General features: G+C 36.8%; 1 protein-coding gene across 2 annotated transcripts; it reads left to right on the plus strand.

Annotated features, from left to right (window-relative positions):
- Positions 1 to 713: 713 nt before the first annotated feature.
- LOC132626716 (uncharacterized) lies at positions 714 to 12,348 on the plus strand. 2 transcript variants are annotated; one of them, XM_060341675.1, is made up of 13 exons: positions 715 to 1,551; positions 2,562 to 2,967; positions 3,067 to 3,739; positions 5,974 to 6,014; positions 6,396 to 6,464; positions 9,349 to 9,449; positions 9,565 to 9,643; positions 10,475 to 10,573; positions 10,672 to 10,740; positions 10,862 to 10,911; positions 10,994 to 11,075; positions 11,224 to 11,318; positions 11,741 to 12,348. In XM_060341675.1, the coding sequence occupies exons 1-13, from the start codon at positions 1,145 to 1,147 to the stop codon at positions 11,865 to 11,867; spliced, it is 2,298 nt and encodes a 765-aa protein (XP_060197658.1). In that variant the 5' UTR covers positions 715 to 1,144; the 3' UTR covers positions 11,868 to 12,348. The 2 variants fall into 2 exon arrangements, with proteins under 2 accessions (XP_060197659.1, XP_060197658.1); XM_060341676.1 differs by lacking the exon at positions 11,224 to 11,318 and having other exon boundaries at positions 714 to 1,551; positions 11,741 to 11,876.
- Positions 12,349 to 17,270: the final 4,922 nt, after the last annotated feature.

The following is a 17,270-nucleotide window of genomic DNA, read 5'->3' on the forward strand; positions in this document are numbered from 1 at the left end:
GGAAGGTGGAATAAAATAATCCAAGTTTGATGGGATAAGTTAGAATTTCCAGGTTTAAGTTTGAAATTAAATTTATATTTTGTTTGGTAGATAGTATAACTTTATCTCGAGATAAATTTATACTGTCAACTAAACATAATATAAATTTATATTATGTTTAGTTGACAGTATAAATTTATCCCAAGATAAATTTATATTATCAACCAAATACAATAAATAAGTCTATATTATCAATCATATACAATCTAAATATAATCCCAAACTTAATTTTGGGATATTCTACCTTATTCTACGTACCTCACTATTCCTAAAAGGAAAGAGTTGGAGAATAAATTACTCATGTCTAATATTTATGAGAGGAAACAGTAAATCTAGGGATCTTAGTAGCTCAATTGATTGCTATATGAACTTTCACTTTATTGGTGAGGATTCAATTCTTAACCTTATAATTCCTCTCCTATTTTCTCTTCCTCTACTCAGTGTAATAATTAAAAAAAATTAAAAAAATAAAGAGAGAGTGGGGAAACGGTAAACATAAATAATAAAAAACTAGTTATAAAAGTAAAAAAAGGACAAGATGAAAGGCTTGGGGAGTGACTCTATGTTGGAGCAGACAAGCCAAACCCCCCAACAATAATATAAGTGGTTACCCCAGTCGCGTTACTCCCACGCTCTTTATTTTGAGAATAGAAAACATTTTGGCGGTCACAACAAAGAATAAACAATTGGCCATAATCAATTAGAGAAAGAAACGGAGAAGCCAAGAAGAGAAGAAAAAACACAATACTCTTCACAAAATAACCATTAAAAATAAGAAAAGAGAAAAAGCTGAAAAGGGTTGCTTACTGAAGGGTATCTGAGCTTACCATTTTCTTAGATTTTTTTTTTCTTTTCAGCTAGAAATGAGCTGCAAAATGTGCAAAAATAGTCTTGTGTATATATAGTGAGTGTTTTTTAATTTGTCAAATTTGGCATTAGATCAATAGTCCTAGATGTTATCTTGAGGGTTTGACCAAGAATGAATTTTGAGCTGAAATCTTGAAGTGGGGTTTATTCAAAATTGGAATTTGAAGTGGTATTTTATCAAGATTGAATTTTGAGCTGAAATCTTGAAGTGGGGTTTGTTCAAAATTGAAGTAGTGGAATGGAAGAGACAACTAAAGGTACAACACCAGCAACAGAGGTGTTGTTAAAGAAGATCCAAGAATTGGAGGAAGGGCATGCTCAGTTGAAGCAAGAGATGTCTAATCTTATGGTTACAAATGATGAGTGCAAATCAGAGAGGGAGCAAAGGTCTCATTCTATCTCCCCTCAAAGGCCACCTAGACTTAGGGGTTCTAATGATGCGTTATGGAAAAAGGGGTCCACTTCTTATCGCCATTCATCGCCCTTGCAAAGAGAGACTAGTAGTAGAACTGAGCTTTGTGCTAGCAGCTCTGGAGGTGGAGGTCCAGCTGCTGTGAATTTTAGTGATAGACAGTATTCCAGCATATTGCAATCCATGGGGCAAGCTATCCATATATTTGATCTCAATTTTCGCTTAATTTACTGGTAATTAGACTTGCTATTTGTGGAAAAATGTCTGCTCAGTTCTCGTCTCTTCAGTCTTCTTATTTTTGTTTTGTGTTTTAAGTTATATACAGGTAGAGTGTATAAGAATGGTACTGAATAGGGTGTATTAGTAATACTGAGATTAGTTATGCTGGGGTTAGTTCTTATCCATTGTTTGGTTTGATGTAATAAGGGCAGTTCTGTCTTTAACCGTGCTTATCCATGTATTAATAACCCTTGTATTGCTGATACAATGGTTTGCTATGTTTAAGAAGAGTACTGAATAGGGTGTATAACTAATACATGGTTGAGAAACACTACCAAACAAGGATTAATAATACCAAAGCTACTACATGTATTATTTTCTCTAATACATCCTACCAAACGACCCCTAATAGTTATAGATTTTATGGTATCATCATATAGTTTAACATGTTATAGCAGGTTAGCTTTTCCTGTCTAGGTGCAGTATCCTTGTTGCTTGCCTTTCCTTTTCTGGTAGGTATTTGGGAGAGAAAACAAAGGAAAGTCAGCTTATTAGGGATTAGTTTTGTCTCTGATAGGGTTGAGAACCATGAGGTCTCAGGTTCAAGTCTCGACGGAGGCAAAATTACGGTGATTTCTTTCCATCTGTCCATCCTTGGTGGATTACATGGTATCTGTGCTTGTGCTGGTGGGAGGTGGTTGGTACCCCGTGAAATTAGTCGAGGTGCGAGCAGGCTGGCCCGGACACCTCTGGTATCAAAATAATATTGTGCTGGATAGGTATCAAGCATGTATGTTGTAGCGAACCTCTACTATTAAAGAACCTCCATTAGTCTTTAAAAACAAACTATTGAGTATAGTACTGCAACCAGTCTTAATGGAGCAGAATGGAAATTGAGGATTCATACGGACGATATCAACTAGTTTGGATTAAGATGCATGGTCGTTATTGTTGAGTCTTTATAATGTAGGTCTAAACCACAAATTTACCTCCTCTGCAAATTTGGCTTGTAACTGTCGTGCAGGAATCGAAGTGCTGAGCAACTATATGGTTATTCAGCCGCCGAAGCTATTGGGCAGAATCTTCTTGAGCTGATGGTAGATCCTAAGGATCATGCTGTGGCTAAAATAATTATACACCGAGTGCATATGGGTGAGAATTGGACTGGACAATTTCCTGTGAAGAATAAGCAAGGGCAAAGATTTTTAGTTGTAGCAACAGATACTCCTCTTTTTGATGATGATGGTACACTTGTTGGTATTATTTGTGTATCAACTGATGCGAGGTCTTTTCAAGAAACATCTGCGGAGGTGAAGCATATAGAACCAGAGAAAAGTTCTGGTAGGCCTAGAAGCATTGCTAATGCAAGACTTGGACTTGATCCACAGCAACCTCTGCAAATTGCCATTGCCTCCAAAATATCGAATTTGGTTAGTGTGGAGTTGTTTGACATGCTTTCTTTTCACTTTTTATTTTTACTTGTTTGTATGAGGTGGCTATGTACTGACATGATGAAAACCTTTAAATAGGCTACAAAGATGAGCAACAAGGTTAAGTCAAAAATGAAAACTGGAGAGGGCAGCATCCTTCGGGAAGGTGGAAGTGGAGATAGTCACCATTCTGATCATGCTTTTTCTGAGCCTGCTCTATTGGATCAAAGGGAAGATGCAAATTCAAGTGGAGCAAGTACACCCAGGGGAGATGTTCACGTTTCTCCATTTGGGGTAGTCTCTAATGTTGCAAAAGAGGAGCACTCTCCAGAAAAACCCTCAAGAGATTCTGGAGATGAGAGTGACGGAAAACCTGGGATTTCTAAGATGATAACCTCAAAGGCAGAGGCATGGATGGTTAAGAAGAACTTATCATGGCCATGGAAAGGTAACGAGCGAGAAGTATCAGAAGCAAAGACTACAAAATTTGTTTGGCCCTGGCTAAACAATGACCAAGATAATGAGTGGAATCATTTCAAGAGTTCTAATGCAGTATCAACACCAGACGATCAGGTTATTGAAAGTAACCGTACAGCTACCAACGAGGCTTGGGGATCCTGGTCATCATCATTTAATGTTAATAGCACAAGCAGTGCTAGTAGTACCGATAGCACCACTAGTACTGCTGTTAATAAAGTGGACACTGATACTGACTGCTTGGATTATGAAATTTTGTGGGAGGACTTGACAATCGGCGAACAAATTGGGCAAGGTACGTCAAATTCTTGTTTACTGCTAAAATTTTGCAAGATAAGTCTTATCAGTTTTTTGGACCATTTTTCTTTTCTTAAGGCATTAGCAAGCATGTTGTCACGTCCCAAAATAGTCCCTAGACGTGATTGGCACCCAACACACACCACCCGCCAGGTGAACCATATCACATACTTTTAATCATTTACACAAGCACACTAACAAAATATGTGCAGGTCCACATAATTATTAGTAATTAAATACAAAATAGTTACCAACCAAATCCGTAATCCATTGATGGAAAAATTGACAGTCAGTTGAATAATATAACTCTAGCCCAAATACCACGCTAAAATCATTGAGCATCTAACAGAGTTAAATGGGTTTGAATGTCGGGCATATAAACCCAAAACAAAGAGAATAACTAGAAATAAACTAGATGAAGCTGAAATGGCTGCCTCCACGAACAATGCGGCGGCTCACCTCATAATCCACTCATGAGATCTTCAGCCACAAGCCTCGTTCTCAGCTATGGTATCTGCATGGCCATGCAGGTAAGGAGTGAGTTATACGTAAATATAACCCAGTAAGATGCTCGACCCGCCACTTTAAATACCTTTGGAACAAGTGTTAGAAAATACAAACACACAACGAGCACATAAATTTTGTACACAGGAATTATATCCAACAAGGGTCTAAACCTATACTTTATCAAGAATACTATATATCTAAACACAATTTACACAAAGGACTTGTCATGAACGACAGTTAGAAAAATTAATCAACACTACGAGTCCACGGAAGCATACGCAATGTGCCAAATATGTCGAGAAGCATACACAATTCTCGGGGAAGCATACACAATGCCCCAGTGAAATCAAGGAGCAGATACAATGCTCGGGGAAGCATACACATTGCCTCAACCTCATGGCTCACAGCCGTGATCCGTATCACATCACGAAACAATACATAAACTGAGTTTAGTGTACCTGAAAATAAAATATATGTGGCTGGCTTCAAAGACCACCTATTTTGCCAAGCACACGCTCATCCCAACACATGGACTGGGCAGAGAAAACATATTTTTACAACGGATTTGAAAAGCAAGCACCCAAAGCTTAAAGTTTCACTTACCTCAAATTCACATTTCACCGCACTCTCCAATAAACCAAAACTGCGTTCTCGAGTCTCCGGATCACCTCAAACTACACAAAAACGGATTTGGTCAAAGCCCTTAGGGTAAACCGCTTCTATATTTTTAAAGGTTGAAACGGTTAGTAAAATTTTAAAGGACGAAAACGCTCTCTGGTCAGTGAACCCGACAAGACATATGTTTTCGGAAAGCTCTCGGCGAGACGATTCCAACAATATATAGAAGTCTAAAATCCGACACTGTTTGCCCTTTCAAATCAATGATTTTGGTTGAAGAACTCTAAACTTTTTCAATCCCTCAAAATATCCCCATGTTTTCACCATAAAAATTCACCCATAATTACGTAATAAACTTAAAGAAAAGATTAGAGTCATTACCTTGATGATTTGGGTTGAAAATCCCTATTTTTCTCCCCCACTTTTCCTCTCCTTTTCCCCCTTTCTTTTCTGTTCATCTTCTGCGTTTCTATGCACTGTTTCACGGCTGATGGCTTGGACCACCAGACCTTTTTAATTCTGTATTTTTTTTAGCAACTCTTCATTCTCTTTTTCTTTTATTTTTATTAAAAGACAAAATATTCCTTAATTAAAATTGGGTTATTACCCATGTATGATGCTGTCACTCTCTGTTTTATAGTACTTATAGATGTTCAGAGCAACAATCAGAAGTTCGGACAAAACTTAGCAACAATTACTCCTATGCATATTTTTTTTTAAATGACGAGAACCCGCAACCGCTACCCTAGGGGTGCGCACAGGGTAAACCCCGCTTCTGTGCAATAGCCCGCAAACCACACAGAAGAGATAGCCCGCACTAGGCAAGCGCCCTGCTACGAGCTCATCCCAGAAAGAAAATCCCCTGCTGCTGTAGGCAGGGGGTTTCGAACCTGAGTCCTCCATTATGGAAGCCCCATGCTCAACCAACTGAGCCACCCTTGAAGAGATAACCCGTACTATGCATATTTTCGAAGCTTATATACCATTTTCCCAATGACTACATTTTTGCATTACAGCTATCACATTTATGTCTTTTATGGTTTTACTAGACTTTCTCGTGTTTTCTGTTTAATTGTTCTCACTTTCTCTTTGTTTATGTGTCAATAGGTTCTTGTGGAACTGTTTATCATGGGCTGTGGTTCGGATCAGTATGTTCTCTGACTCTTTTATGACATTCCTTTCACAGAGAATGTCCTTAGAAGCTGTGTTTATGTGTTTCCAAACATATACTGTGCGATGAAATGTTTTAATTATCAGATATCACTTGTATAAGTTATCAAGTTGATGGGAGCTTACACTCACTAAAAAAGGGGGAAAAGGGCTAAATTCTTGCTGCTTTTTCTCATTATATGCTCCATTTCATTTTAATGTCTAAAACTTTAAAGTGCTTTAAGCCAGTATTTATATAGTGTTTGACATGCCATATCTCATGTTCTATGAATGTGATTTGAATTCTTGATTAACTGGTTACTTTAAGGAGTGGAACTCCTGCTGTTTTACTTTTGTAAAGTGATATCTTTGGTTTGCAGGATGTTGCGGTTAAAGTATTCTCCAAGCAAGAATATTCTGATGATGTCATATATTCCTTCAGACAGGAGGTCAGTATGTTTCTCATGAATAAGTTATGAAAAGTTTTTACTTGTTTCCGTATTGGAAATTGTTTTTCCAAAGTAGTTTCACAGTTATTATTGAGTTTTTTTGTAGTTTTAGGTTCATGAGAGCCAGGAAGTCTGTAGCTCTAATGAGGTCTAGGATGTGGCAAAGCAATGATCATCTTTGTGGTAAATGTCAATGAATAGAAGAAACCAGCAAAATATTGTTTAGAGAATTGTAGGCTGTCAACTGATAAGAGAATAATGAATATAAGATTTTTCACAACCCTGACAGAGTTGTTCCCTGTCCTCATCATTGATGTGTTTGAAATTTGCATTTGGTCGTATGATGGATCTACATGTATGACTCTATATAACTGTCCATAATTACAGTAAGGTATTAATTGAATTTTTAATTGTTATACGAGAATTAGATATACCAAGTTGTAGAACTTATTTGGAAAGCCACTTTTATCAAACGAACATATCTAATGCTAATAGTGAAGCAATATTCTTAAGGTCTTGCTTTATACACTTCACATCGGCCGTGAAGTTCTATGCATTAACCACTCTCATTGACGTAGCAGGGCAGGTAGTCATTTGAACACCCTTCATACGAAAATATAGCGAGTATATTGAAAATTATAGTGTATATAAGTCAGAGATTACTTTTATACATCCTAGATATCAAACGCACATGTGCTCCATACTAATTAGTACAAATATTTTTAAGTAGCATAATAATAGTAGAACCTGTGTGCTATGAGTTACAATAATATTTGAAGGGAAAAATGCAAATTTAAATTGATGAATGACTTCGAGTTACATTTATTGTCATCGCAAAGCACAAGTGTACTGTAAATTGCTTTTGATAAATGTGAGATAATATCCTCCAATTGATGATAAAATGCATTGCAACAAAATAATTTTCGAACAACTTTAATTTTGTATTTCCAATATACCAAATGTTTAGTTTGCCAATTTTCTTATTTTTCTTAAATATTTCTCAAATATGATTTAAATTTAAATATGACCAGCGTCAGTTATAGTTGTAAATATGTCACGTCTTGAAGCTTCTGCCTTTTCTTTAAGAAACTGCAGCCTATTTGCTTTTGTAGAAGCATACATATCAAGAAGTTGTATTCGAATGAAAGTAGCATTTTTGTAGAAGCTCGTGCATATAAATTCGATCGATATAGGTCTTCCTTAAGACATCTAGTGGATTTTTGTCAATTTCATTGTATTTACCTGCAAGGAAGTAACAGTGACTTTTGGAAAGAGATACATAATAGTTATTGCTATCAAAACATTATCCACTACAAAAAAATGATATTAGCTATGAACTTCGTCGCTAATTGATCTGTTGCTAAATTGCTTATATCTAATCGGATTTGGTGATAATCCGTCGCTAGTCCATCACTTAATAGAATTAGTGATCGTCGTTAATTCCTGTTTTTTTATTAGTGATCGTAGTTACATGCACATGTACCTTTTGTCGGATTTGAAATTATGAGAATTGTCATTTGTGATTTGGTAAAAGAATATTAGTTTAAAAAAATAATATGACTACAAAATGCAGAATTCTCACTAATTTCGTGATAAAATAACCCAAGCAACCAATTATAAAGAGTGTAAAACCAGATCAAGCCTTAATAAAAATGACTAATCTGACACATATACCAAATAATAAAGCATAACATTTAAATTCATCTTGATAAGAAATATTGTGTGCATGTAGCATAGGAAAAAAGATTCCAAATACTTACTGGTTAAATAATTTGAAGTAAAAAACATGGGAGCAGGCCTTGGCACGAGTTCTTGAATTTTCCCTCTTCAACAATATGCATTGGAAGTATGATTTAAGGAGATGTCATTGTTGTTCTTTCTCTTTTGATACATGAAATTGTTGCAACAGAAAATGAGAAAGAAAAATGATGATGTTTAATTTATAAATCTGGCAATCCAATGAAGATTTACCTTACGGATGGGAGCTGAGAAGATAGGACAATAAACACGAGATAATGTGTAATGGTTAATTAAGTTGGGTAGATGAAACTCCTTATAATTAAGTGTATCAGCCATTTCAGCTGTTTTTCCCTTCTTCTGTACGCATGATTGGTACTCATTTATTATGTGGTTTATTTTTTTCAATCAAGGATAAAAGTCACTAAATGTCTAAAGGGTATTTTCGTAAACTAACTTTCAACTAAGGAGCTTCACACTTTTAGCATAATATGATGATATGATATATGTATAGATGATGAGAACGTGAACTCACAACCATTTATGTGTTGGAGAGATCGTTTCTTATTTTGTGCCGAAGCAATTTATGAAGTACAGGCTGAAACAGGTGATATCAAAGGACATTACTTAAATTATGTGTCTATATATATATATATATATATATATATATATATATATATATGTATGTATGTATGTATGTATGTATTAAACCTTGAACACCCTTAACGGAGTTCCTGGTTTCGCCACTCACCTTGAATTGTATCAAAAGATCTCTGCTTGGAAGTAATTCTCTTGCTCATGTCTAAGTTTCTGTGACCTCAAATAAGAATTCCATGGTTCTATAGTTCTCCTTTTTTTTGGTTAATTTTCTCCTGGGTTCCTACGTTCCACTTTCTACTTTAGGTGCCGACTAATATTGTATTAGAGGACTCCTGTTTGGAAAAGTGTCGTTATAATGAAGCATTGTATTGAGAATCATTTTATGTGATATTTACGTATAATCATCTGAAGGACTAATATGTCTCTTTGTAGATCTGCCAGATATAACATATCCTTTTGAGTTTCAAATTCAAGCATGGCCATTGGATTTCTATGATTGAGCTTCGTCGACAAGCATTTCTAAGAGATATCACTTGCTTTTCTGCAGGTGTCACTAATGAAACGTCTCCGACATCCAAATATTCTCCTTTTCATGGGTGCGGTAACTTCACCTCAACACCTCTGTATTGTGACAGAGTTCTTGCCACGGTCAATTCTCAGTTCTTGAATAAATTTGTGATGCTCATATTATATGAGATAATGTGTCTATTATTATGATGATATCATGTAATTTACAAACCATTTCCATTTCCCATTAATGCAGAGGAAGTTTGTTTAGGTTACTACAAAGAAATGCATCCAAACTAGAATGGAGACGACGTATTCACATGGCTTTAGATATAGTGAGTTCCTTATGAAATCTGTAATTCCTAAAACATCTCATATTATGCATAATATCTGGGATTCCCTTGAACTTGGCACCGTTTATTCAGTGTGCACCCGAATTAATTTTTTGTCCTAATTACCAACCTATACTTGGCTATTCGATAGCCTTGACCCCCTGACTAATCTCAGCTGATGGAAATGAGAGTCGTGTGCTGCCATTTGACATTTATGTAAAATGAAACATATCTTGTTAATAATTGGATCATCTTTTTGGGTCGAATTTGAAAAGAACATGGGTGGAACTCCATTACTGAGAAAGAAATACAAAGTTTGGTTAAATATGTATTGCATAATAAGAAGCAAGAAGAAATACACAAGTGGAACAAATAAAACATACTAGTATATGACACTCGCAATTAACACTTGGAAAATACCCCACTTGGAAGCTGATTTTTTGATTTCTTCACTCCACGGGCTTCTTTGGGAAATACCCCACCTGGAAGCTGATTTTTTGATTTCTCAATTTCTTCACTCCACGGGCCTAAAAGAGAGGATCTCCACGCCCTTTGCCATCTTAGCGTCCAAGGTGATGGCTGCCAAGTGCAGGGGGTTCATTAGGATAAAAATAGTTCAGGGGGTCCTGAAGAATTATGTCTTTCATATCAGCATAAGTAGCATCCGTTATTTCTACTGGAAAAGCATCATTTTTACTTTTCCTTTTCATGATCTTCGGACATGTTTTCAGATTATGCTCTCTTTTCAATAATGTTGAATGTCTGGGATTTTGGCATTACCAAGGTAAATCATGTTATTTAATTGTAATTTGTTTCTATATGCTGCTTCTTCAGGCTCGTGGTATGAACTATCTTCATCATTTCAACCCACCAATAGTTCATCGGGATCTGAAGACTTCAAATCTTCTTGTGGACAAGAACTGGACCGTCAAGGTTAGCCGCTGAATTTCCTTCCCAAACTCCAAAACCTCTGTCACTTGGAGTTTCTAGATGTATTGAGATTCTCACTATGCAAGTAATACATCTTATAGGTTGGGGACTTTGGTCTGTCACGTCTTAAGCATGAGACGTATCTAACAACAAAGAATGGGAAAGGAACGGTATCCAACTTGAACTGAGGACCTCTTTTTCTTAGCATATCGATATGAGCTACTTTAGTTGACCTTTATATTCAAACTTCAAGTTCCTGGCTGACTTATGTTAAACTACATTCTGTTGCAGCCACAATGGATGGCTCCAGAAGTTCTTCGCAATGAACCTTCAAATGAGAAGTATGCCAAAATAAGACTTTAAATCTTTGATGAATTTCATGCAGATTCATGAATAATTAATGATATTGGTTCTTACATTCAGGGCTGATATATACAGTTTTGGCGTAATACTATGGGAACTTGCAACGGAAAAGATCCCTTGGGATAGCCTCAACTCAATGCAGGTATTTTCATCTTCCACATGGATTACATACCAAAAGATTCCCTTATTTGGGAACACCCCATAACCTCCAAAGGAATACCCAAAAGTGAAAAAAATCAGAAGGAAATGTATTCATATAGCTGAGAACAATTATTTTGGAGTCACTTCAGGTGATTGGAGCTGTAGGTTTCATGAATCAGCGGCTAGATATCCCCAAGGATGTTGATCCACTGTGGGCTTCTATTATTGAGAGCTGTTGGCATAGGTTTGTATCTTATTCTTATTGCCATCATGATAAGCAAATAGGCTTATTAAGAATATGATTATTGCCCCTGGAGTGTGTCCTTGACAAGCTGTAGTGGCACAACATCTAAACATATATAGATGTTTCATGACATTTAATAACTTGACAATACATAATCAGAGTGAGGCTCTTCGTACTTGATGTTTGTAAACCAGAAGGTGTTTTAATTTGTTAAAATTTTGAACACTCTTAGAATTTTAGTAAATTTATGTTTAAAGGTGACATGTCAGTATTACTGGCTGCAGCTTCCAAATTTGACTTACTGACTAAAATTTTAAGCACTCTGACCGAAAATTCAATGTATCTTTCTTCTCATTATCTTTTGTTTGTTTTAGCATTACTATGCATTTAACTAATATGCAACTTTTATTTGTCCACCTCAGTGAGCCACAATTACGGCCAACGTTCCTAGAGTTAGTAGATAAACTCAAGGATATGCTAAGGCAGTATGCCATTCAGGCCCAGGCAGCACGTAATGTTGCAGGAGACAACAGCCAGAAGGAACTATAGATAAAGATGGTGTGCGTTTGTGTGGAATTGCCAGCAGATACACTGATAGCACTTAAGGCGCAGTGACTTGACTTGCTTGGAAGTGTCACTCGGAGCTCACAAATTGCTTGTGTTGTCGGCTCCCAAATTTGGTGCAAATTTGTCAAGCAGGCTGTTCACTGGGAGGAAATTTGATAGAGAAGATAGCAGCTGTCATTTATTGGTGTCAAGGCAGAACAGAGGATATTGCGTATGTGAAAACATAACTTTCATGTCTAGTGCATCCATTGTGTGAACTGAACTAGTCTCTGCATCACACGAGCTTTTAGTATTAAATCATCACCTCAGTTTGGGTTGTGGCTTGCAACTTTTAGTTTGTTTGTCGAGGATTGCATAGAGGTCGTGGTCTATCAACTGAGGTTGTATTTTATTGAGGCTTAGAAAGCATCTGTAAAACGTCGTTTCCACTTCTAATCGCACTCTTAGCCCTTGTTTGTGCACATATTTTGGACTTTTGCGTGCCTCGTAGACTCACCTGTCTAAATTTTCGTTTTTCCAAGTCTAGTTCATCCATGTGTACTTAAACCCCTCCCCCCACCCCAAAGAACTGAGGACGAGACTTGGAAAATGGATCATTGCTCAAATAAGCTTACACGCAGCTTTCTGCATTTTGTCACTACAGACTTGCTCTTTTTCTATAACCTTATTCAGCGGCGTAAAAAGTTAATTGCACTATTCTAGTCCTCATTTTTCGAACCTCTGTATTAGCTATGAGCGATCCATTTAAAGACATCAGATGGGTGAAACCATATTTTACAAAACCACTTGAATGGTGCAACTGTTCAAAAGAAAAGAGTTCCAATGCTAGCTCTTTCCTTTTTGTGATATATGTGACACTAGTTGAGCAAATGATTTATTGCAGCTACAGCTTCACCTTTATGCTCTTGCAACGTCCTTCCAGCAACCTTCTTGTCTACCTGTTGCAGCAAAAGTGAAAGAAGCTCCATATGAGAATTACAATCAACCAACTGAAACAAGATATATAGACATAACAAGAGACCGACCACTAATTCATTTGCAATTATATCAGCATCAGCAGCATTGATCTTAACAGTAGCTAGTTCCTTAATTGCATTTTCTGCACTTACTCTGACATATACTAGCTAGGCAAGCTCGTCATGAGACTCATTTCAAGATCCAACAAAATTTTGACTAATGAAACAAAGAAACAACTCATCTTGAATTACAGGAAAACGGATAGGTTCTCAAATCCATATGCATAAGCTCATTCATCATCAATTACAGGAAAACGGAAAGGTTTTTAAATTAAAACACATAAATGGCGTAAAAAGTTACTTAGATTATACAGTGTAAGCGGATACAAAATTAAAACTCAAATGAAAATAGGTAAAAAAGAGCAAACCTCATTCTCATAGATTGAATATCAGCTTCTTTGGATGCCGTAATTGATGACATAGCCTAAAAGAAATTAAATTTGTTTTTATCATAAAAATTGATAAACTCATAGTAATACAAACAAAAGGGAGTAGAGTCACATTGACGATCTTGAACATGGTCAGTGAGATTGTCTAAGGCTAATCCTTCGAGTCTAGTATTGAGATTGCTCGTCCACCACTTCTAATGTTTTTGCTTTGCGTTTGTTCTTGTTGGGCCTGGTTAGGCATTTGGATAGTGTGTACGTGTTGTATTTTTTGTCAAATTTTATGTGATAGCTGAAATTTGTAAAATTGCACGCCACATCCTATTTCGGCATCCGCATTTTACCTACACATGTCTTTTCTCATAATGTTTAATTGATACTCAAAATATAAATAACTTCAGACAAAATAGTTTCTTTTCCGCTCTTACTCCTCCTCCTCTTGCTTCTTTCTCACGACCCAAATTACAGATCGTGCGGGCACCTACCTGATTACCTCCTAGTAGGCGAACCCTCACCAACCAACCCATTATTGAAACTCATTTTTCCATTCAATAGCCGATAAACATAAACATTAAGTGAGAGAACATAACTGACACTCTTTAGAAAATTAGAACTTACAATCTCTCGGGACCTAGTCTAGACGTATACAAGAGCTCCTACGATACAGAGGAATAAACTTAAAATAAAACGACACGACTACTGCCTTGGAACGAGATGCACAGAAGCTGTAAGAAGATGTCCGCCACTCCGATCTATGAAACCTTCATCAATAACCTGAAACACATCTACACCCGAAAAGGATGTAACAAGAGTAGTATCAATATACCACACGTACTGGTAAGCATCACAGGCCGACTAAGATTAGTTCACACAATACGATATAGAATCAATTAGAATAAACAGATAGGTACAGTCGTAACACCTTTTTAAAATCCTACCCATACTTAAATAGTTCTGACATAAACATGCTCATATCTCCTTACCATGTCGACGCAACACCAGAACTTAGGGACCAACAGACAACAACAATTATATTCAAGACCGACTCCTATATTAATTAACCCACAACAATTTATAACGAACATACATCAACCCCCATACCAACCAATACCAAGTAAGACCACTAACCCTTACCTTTTTCCTCCATAATCTAACAGACTTTTAAATTGACAAAAAGACGCAACATCGCAACAGCTCACCTCACGCATTAGTCAATAATCACTTATCAAATGCAAGTGAAAGTAAGTGAAAGCAATACAACCCTCGACGGTATCTCAACCGTACTTCCAGACCTGAGCCATGCTAAATGGAATCACTCCGACACCACCTTTCCTCATTAGTCAATGGAGTCATGAAGTTACACATAAACACAACCACTCAACAATAAGGACAAATAAAATATGAAATCACTAGAATGAGTCACGATTCAATGTAATGCAGCCAAGACGAGTATCACCTCTATCACATGAATGGAAGTAAGTAAAATGTAATGCAACCCGAGTTAGTATCACATCCGTACACACATGCTAAATGGTATTGTTTGCCCAAATAGCCATGACCTGCAGGGGACCCATGGTGTCCATGTATCACTGCCGAAATTGACCTCGGATCACGAGCCTTTAACTAGGCCACATCCTTACCCCTTGTCATATGTGCCTTTTCGTATATGTATAGATATTCTGTTTCTCGCCACAATGTGTACCTCACGTATTTCCAGTTCATCAACACATATAAAATATGATCAATCAACAATATCAATATCAAGATCACAAGGCATCATGCCAGAAGTCATAACAAGACCCGAATAACTCTGCTTATTAATCACACACATATGAAATTCGCTAAATCACGACATGAATACTCTAATGAAGACGCGTGCAATCATGCACAGGTCACCCCGCCCAATAGTACAACAAGCTTTATAATGATCAACTCAGTACGTATGTGAATCCAGGTCTTCTCACTTAATCGCTCTAAGAACATAAACACCACCATACTCTCTCAAGCATAACGACTATTTATCTTGGTTCAACTACTCACCTAATGGCGACAAGCCCACATAATTCAAATATTTATATCAATCTATCTAATATCCAACCAAACACTACGTCCGAAGACCTAATCATGCTTTCTCTCGTCAGTTCAATAATGCATATACGACTCACTAATCAAAGTCTAACTCAAGTAAACCATAACCTACCTCGAGGACGAGTAGGTGCCATGAACAATCATGGAGTCTTCATACCTTGCTTCCAAATCCGGAGACCACGACGGAGAAGTCTAGAAGCAACAAGAATTTCAATAACGAGAGTCAAAATAAATCATGCACAGTAATCTAAATTCTACAGTTGACTACCCCTGCCTTCATATTCCTCATTCAAGGACTCAAGTCTCAACCCCTCTTTAATTATCGAAATCGCTGTCCTTTGGGTTCTGTTTATTTGCCTAGAATAATACTCTATAATAAGATTTAGTGAACTACCAGTTTCCAGCTTTATGCTGCCTATTTCATCCCTCTAATGTGTGAGCAATTTAAGAACTCCATTTTGATTATCATCCGGAGGTTAAACCTAGCGGTGAGGAATTAACTTGTAGAAAAGATAACAAAAGGAAGGGTTAGAAAGGTTACCTTACTCAAGTTTCTATGTGCTCTACCAAGAATTCTCCCAAGTGACGGCTTAGAAGAAGGATTTGTGGAAAAGTGGGATTAAATCACAAAATAAGGTCTTTAAGCTGGCTCTTCTTTTGCGCCGAATACTACAGCGGTCCTCCGTCCGCTGGGGACTCGCTACAACGGTTCTTCAACCACTGCGGCGAAGCGGTCCTATCTGGGCCCACAATGTTTTAACTCCTACCAATTTGATCACGATTAAAATTACACGTAAACCTTCCCTGTGGACAAATTTTATAACAAGAAACTTAGTTGTCATACACGGGCTGTGGAAGGTCCAATAACGACCAGACGGGTCGTTACGTTCTTCTTCTTAATTGTTGTACAATACTCCCTCTGTCCCAAAAAGATTGTCTTAGTTTGAATTGAAACAGAATTTAAGAAATAAGAAAGACTTTTGAAATGTGTGGTCCAAAACAAGCCTTAGATATCTTTGTGGCTGCAAATCATCTCATATAGTTAAATTGTTTCTAAATTTAAAAATATGCCAATCTTTTTGAGACAAACTAATAAGGAAATTAAGTATGACAATCTTTTTGGGACGGAGGGAGTAATATTTTCTGGATTTATAACAATTGAAGTATAATGCGTTAAAGAGTCATGAATTTCGAATATGAAAATTAAGTGTAAATCAAGCGGGTGTTAATAAAAAAGCTTTAAAATAATGGCAAAATAATTATGTTAGATTTGTTGTCGTTTTAGCAAATTGATGATTAAAGTTTGTTCTTTCTGATATTTGAAACTCATGTTCTAAATTTGAGCTCATTTGAGTGTTGAATTGTATGTTGATTGTTGAAATTTGACGAACAAGTTGTTTCTTGGCAAACAATTATTCACCCGAACTTCATGCCAAAATGTCTGTAGTGCGACCATTGATATATTAGGACATGCATGCAGCAGACAATGTTGGATTTGCTTAATAGGTAATAAGAGTTGGGTGTCAATTACGTCCCATTGCAGTTTGGGGTCGTGACAAATTGATATCGGAGTAGTCATATCTAGTGGTCCTAGAGGGTCATCATCCATGTCTTATAGTCATACATATAGGTGTGCAATGAGCCATATCTAATACTTGGTAGGATATAGGATATATTAGGACAATATCCTTTAATTCTTGCATCGTGAAGTAGAGCTTAAAGAAAGAATATCCCCATCTAATTTGCGAGCAATTGGCATTCACGACACGATGAGAGAGCTCGAGGCTAAATGTAACAATAAGTAGTTGTTTGGGGTGCAAATAAATGGCGTTGTTGGACCTTGAAGTGAGGAGGATATGGGATAAAAATAGCCAGAAAGAAGGTTGTGATAAACT

The sequence above is a fragment of the Lycium barbarum genome, chromosome 2 (assembly GCF_019175385.1).
Source record: "Lycium barbarum isolate Lr01 chromosome 2, ASM1917538v2, whole genome shotgun sequence".
NCBI classification, from domain to species: domain Eukaryota; kingdom Viridiplantae; phylum Streptophyta; class Magnoliopsida; order Solanales; family Solanaceae; genus Lycium; species Lycium barbarum.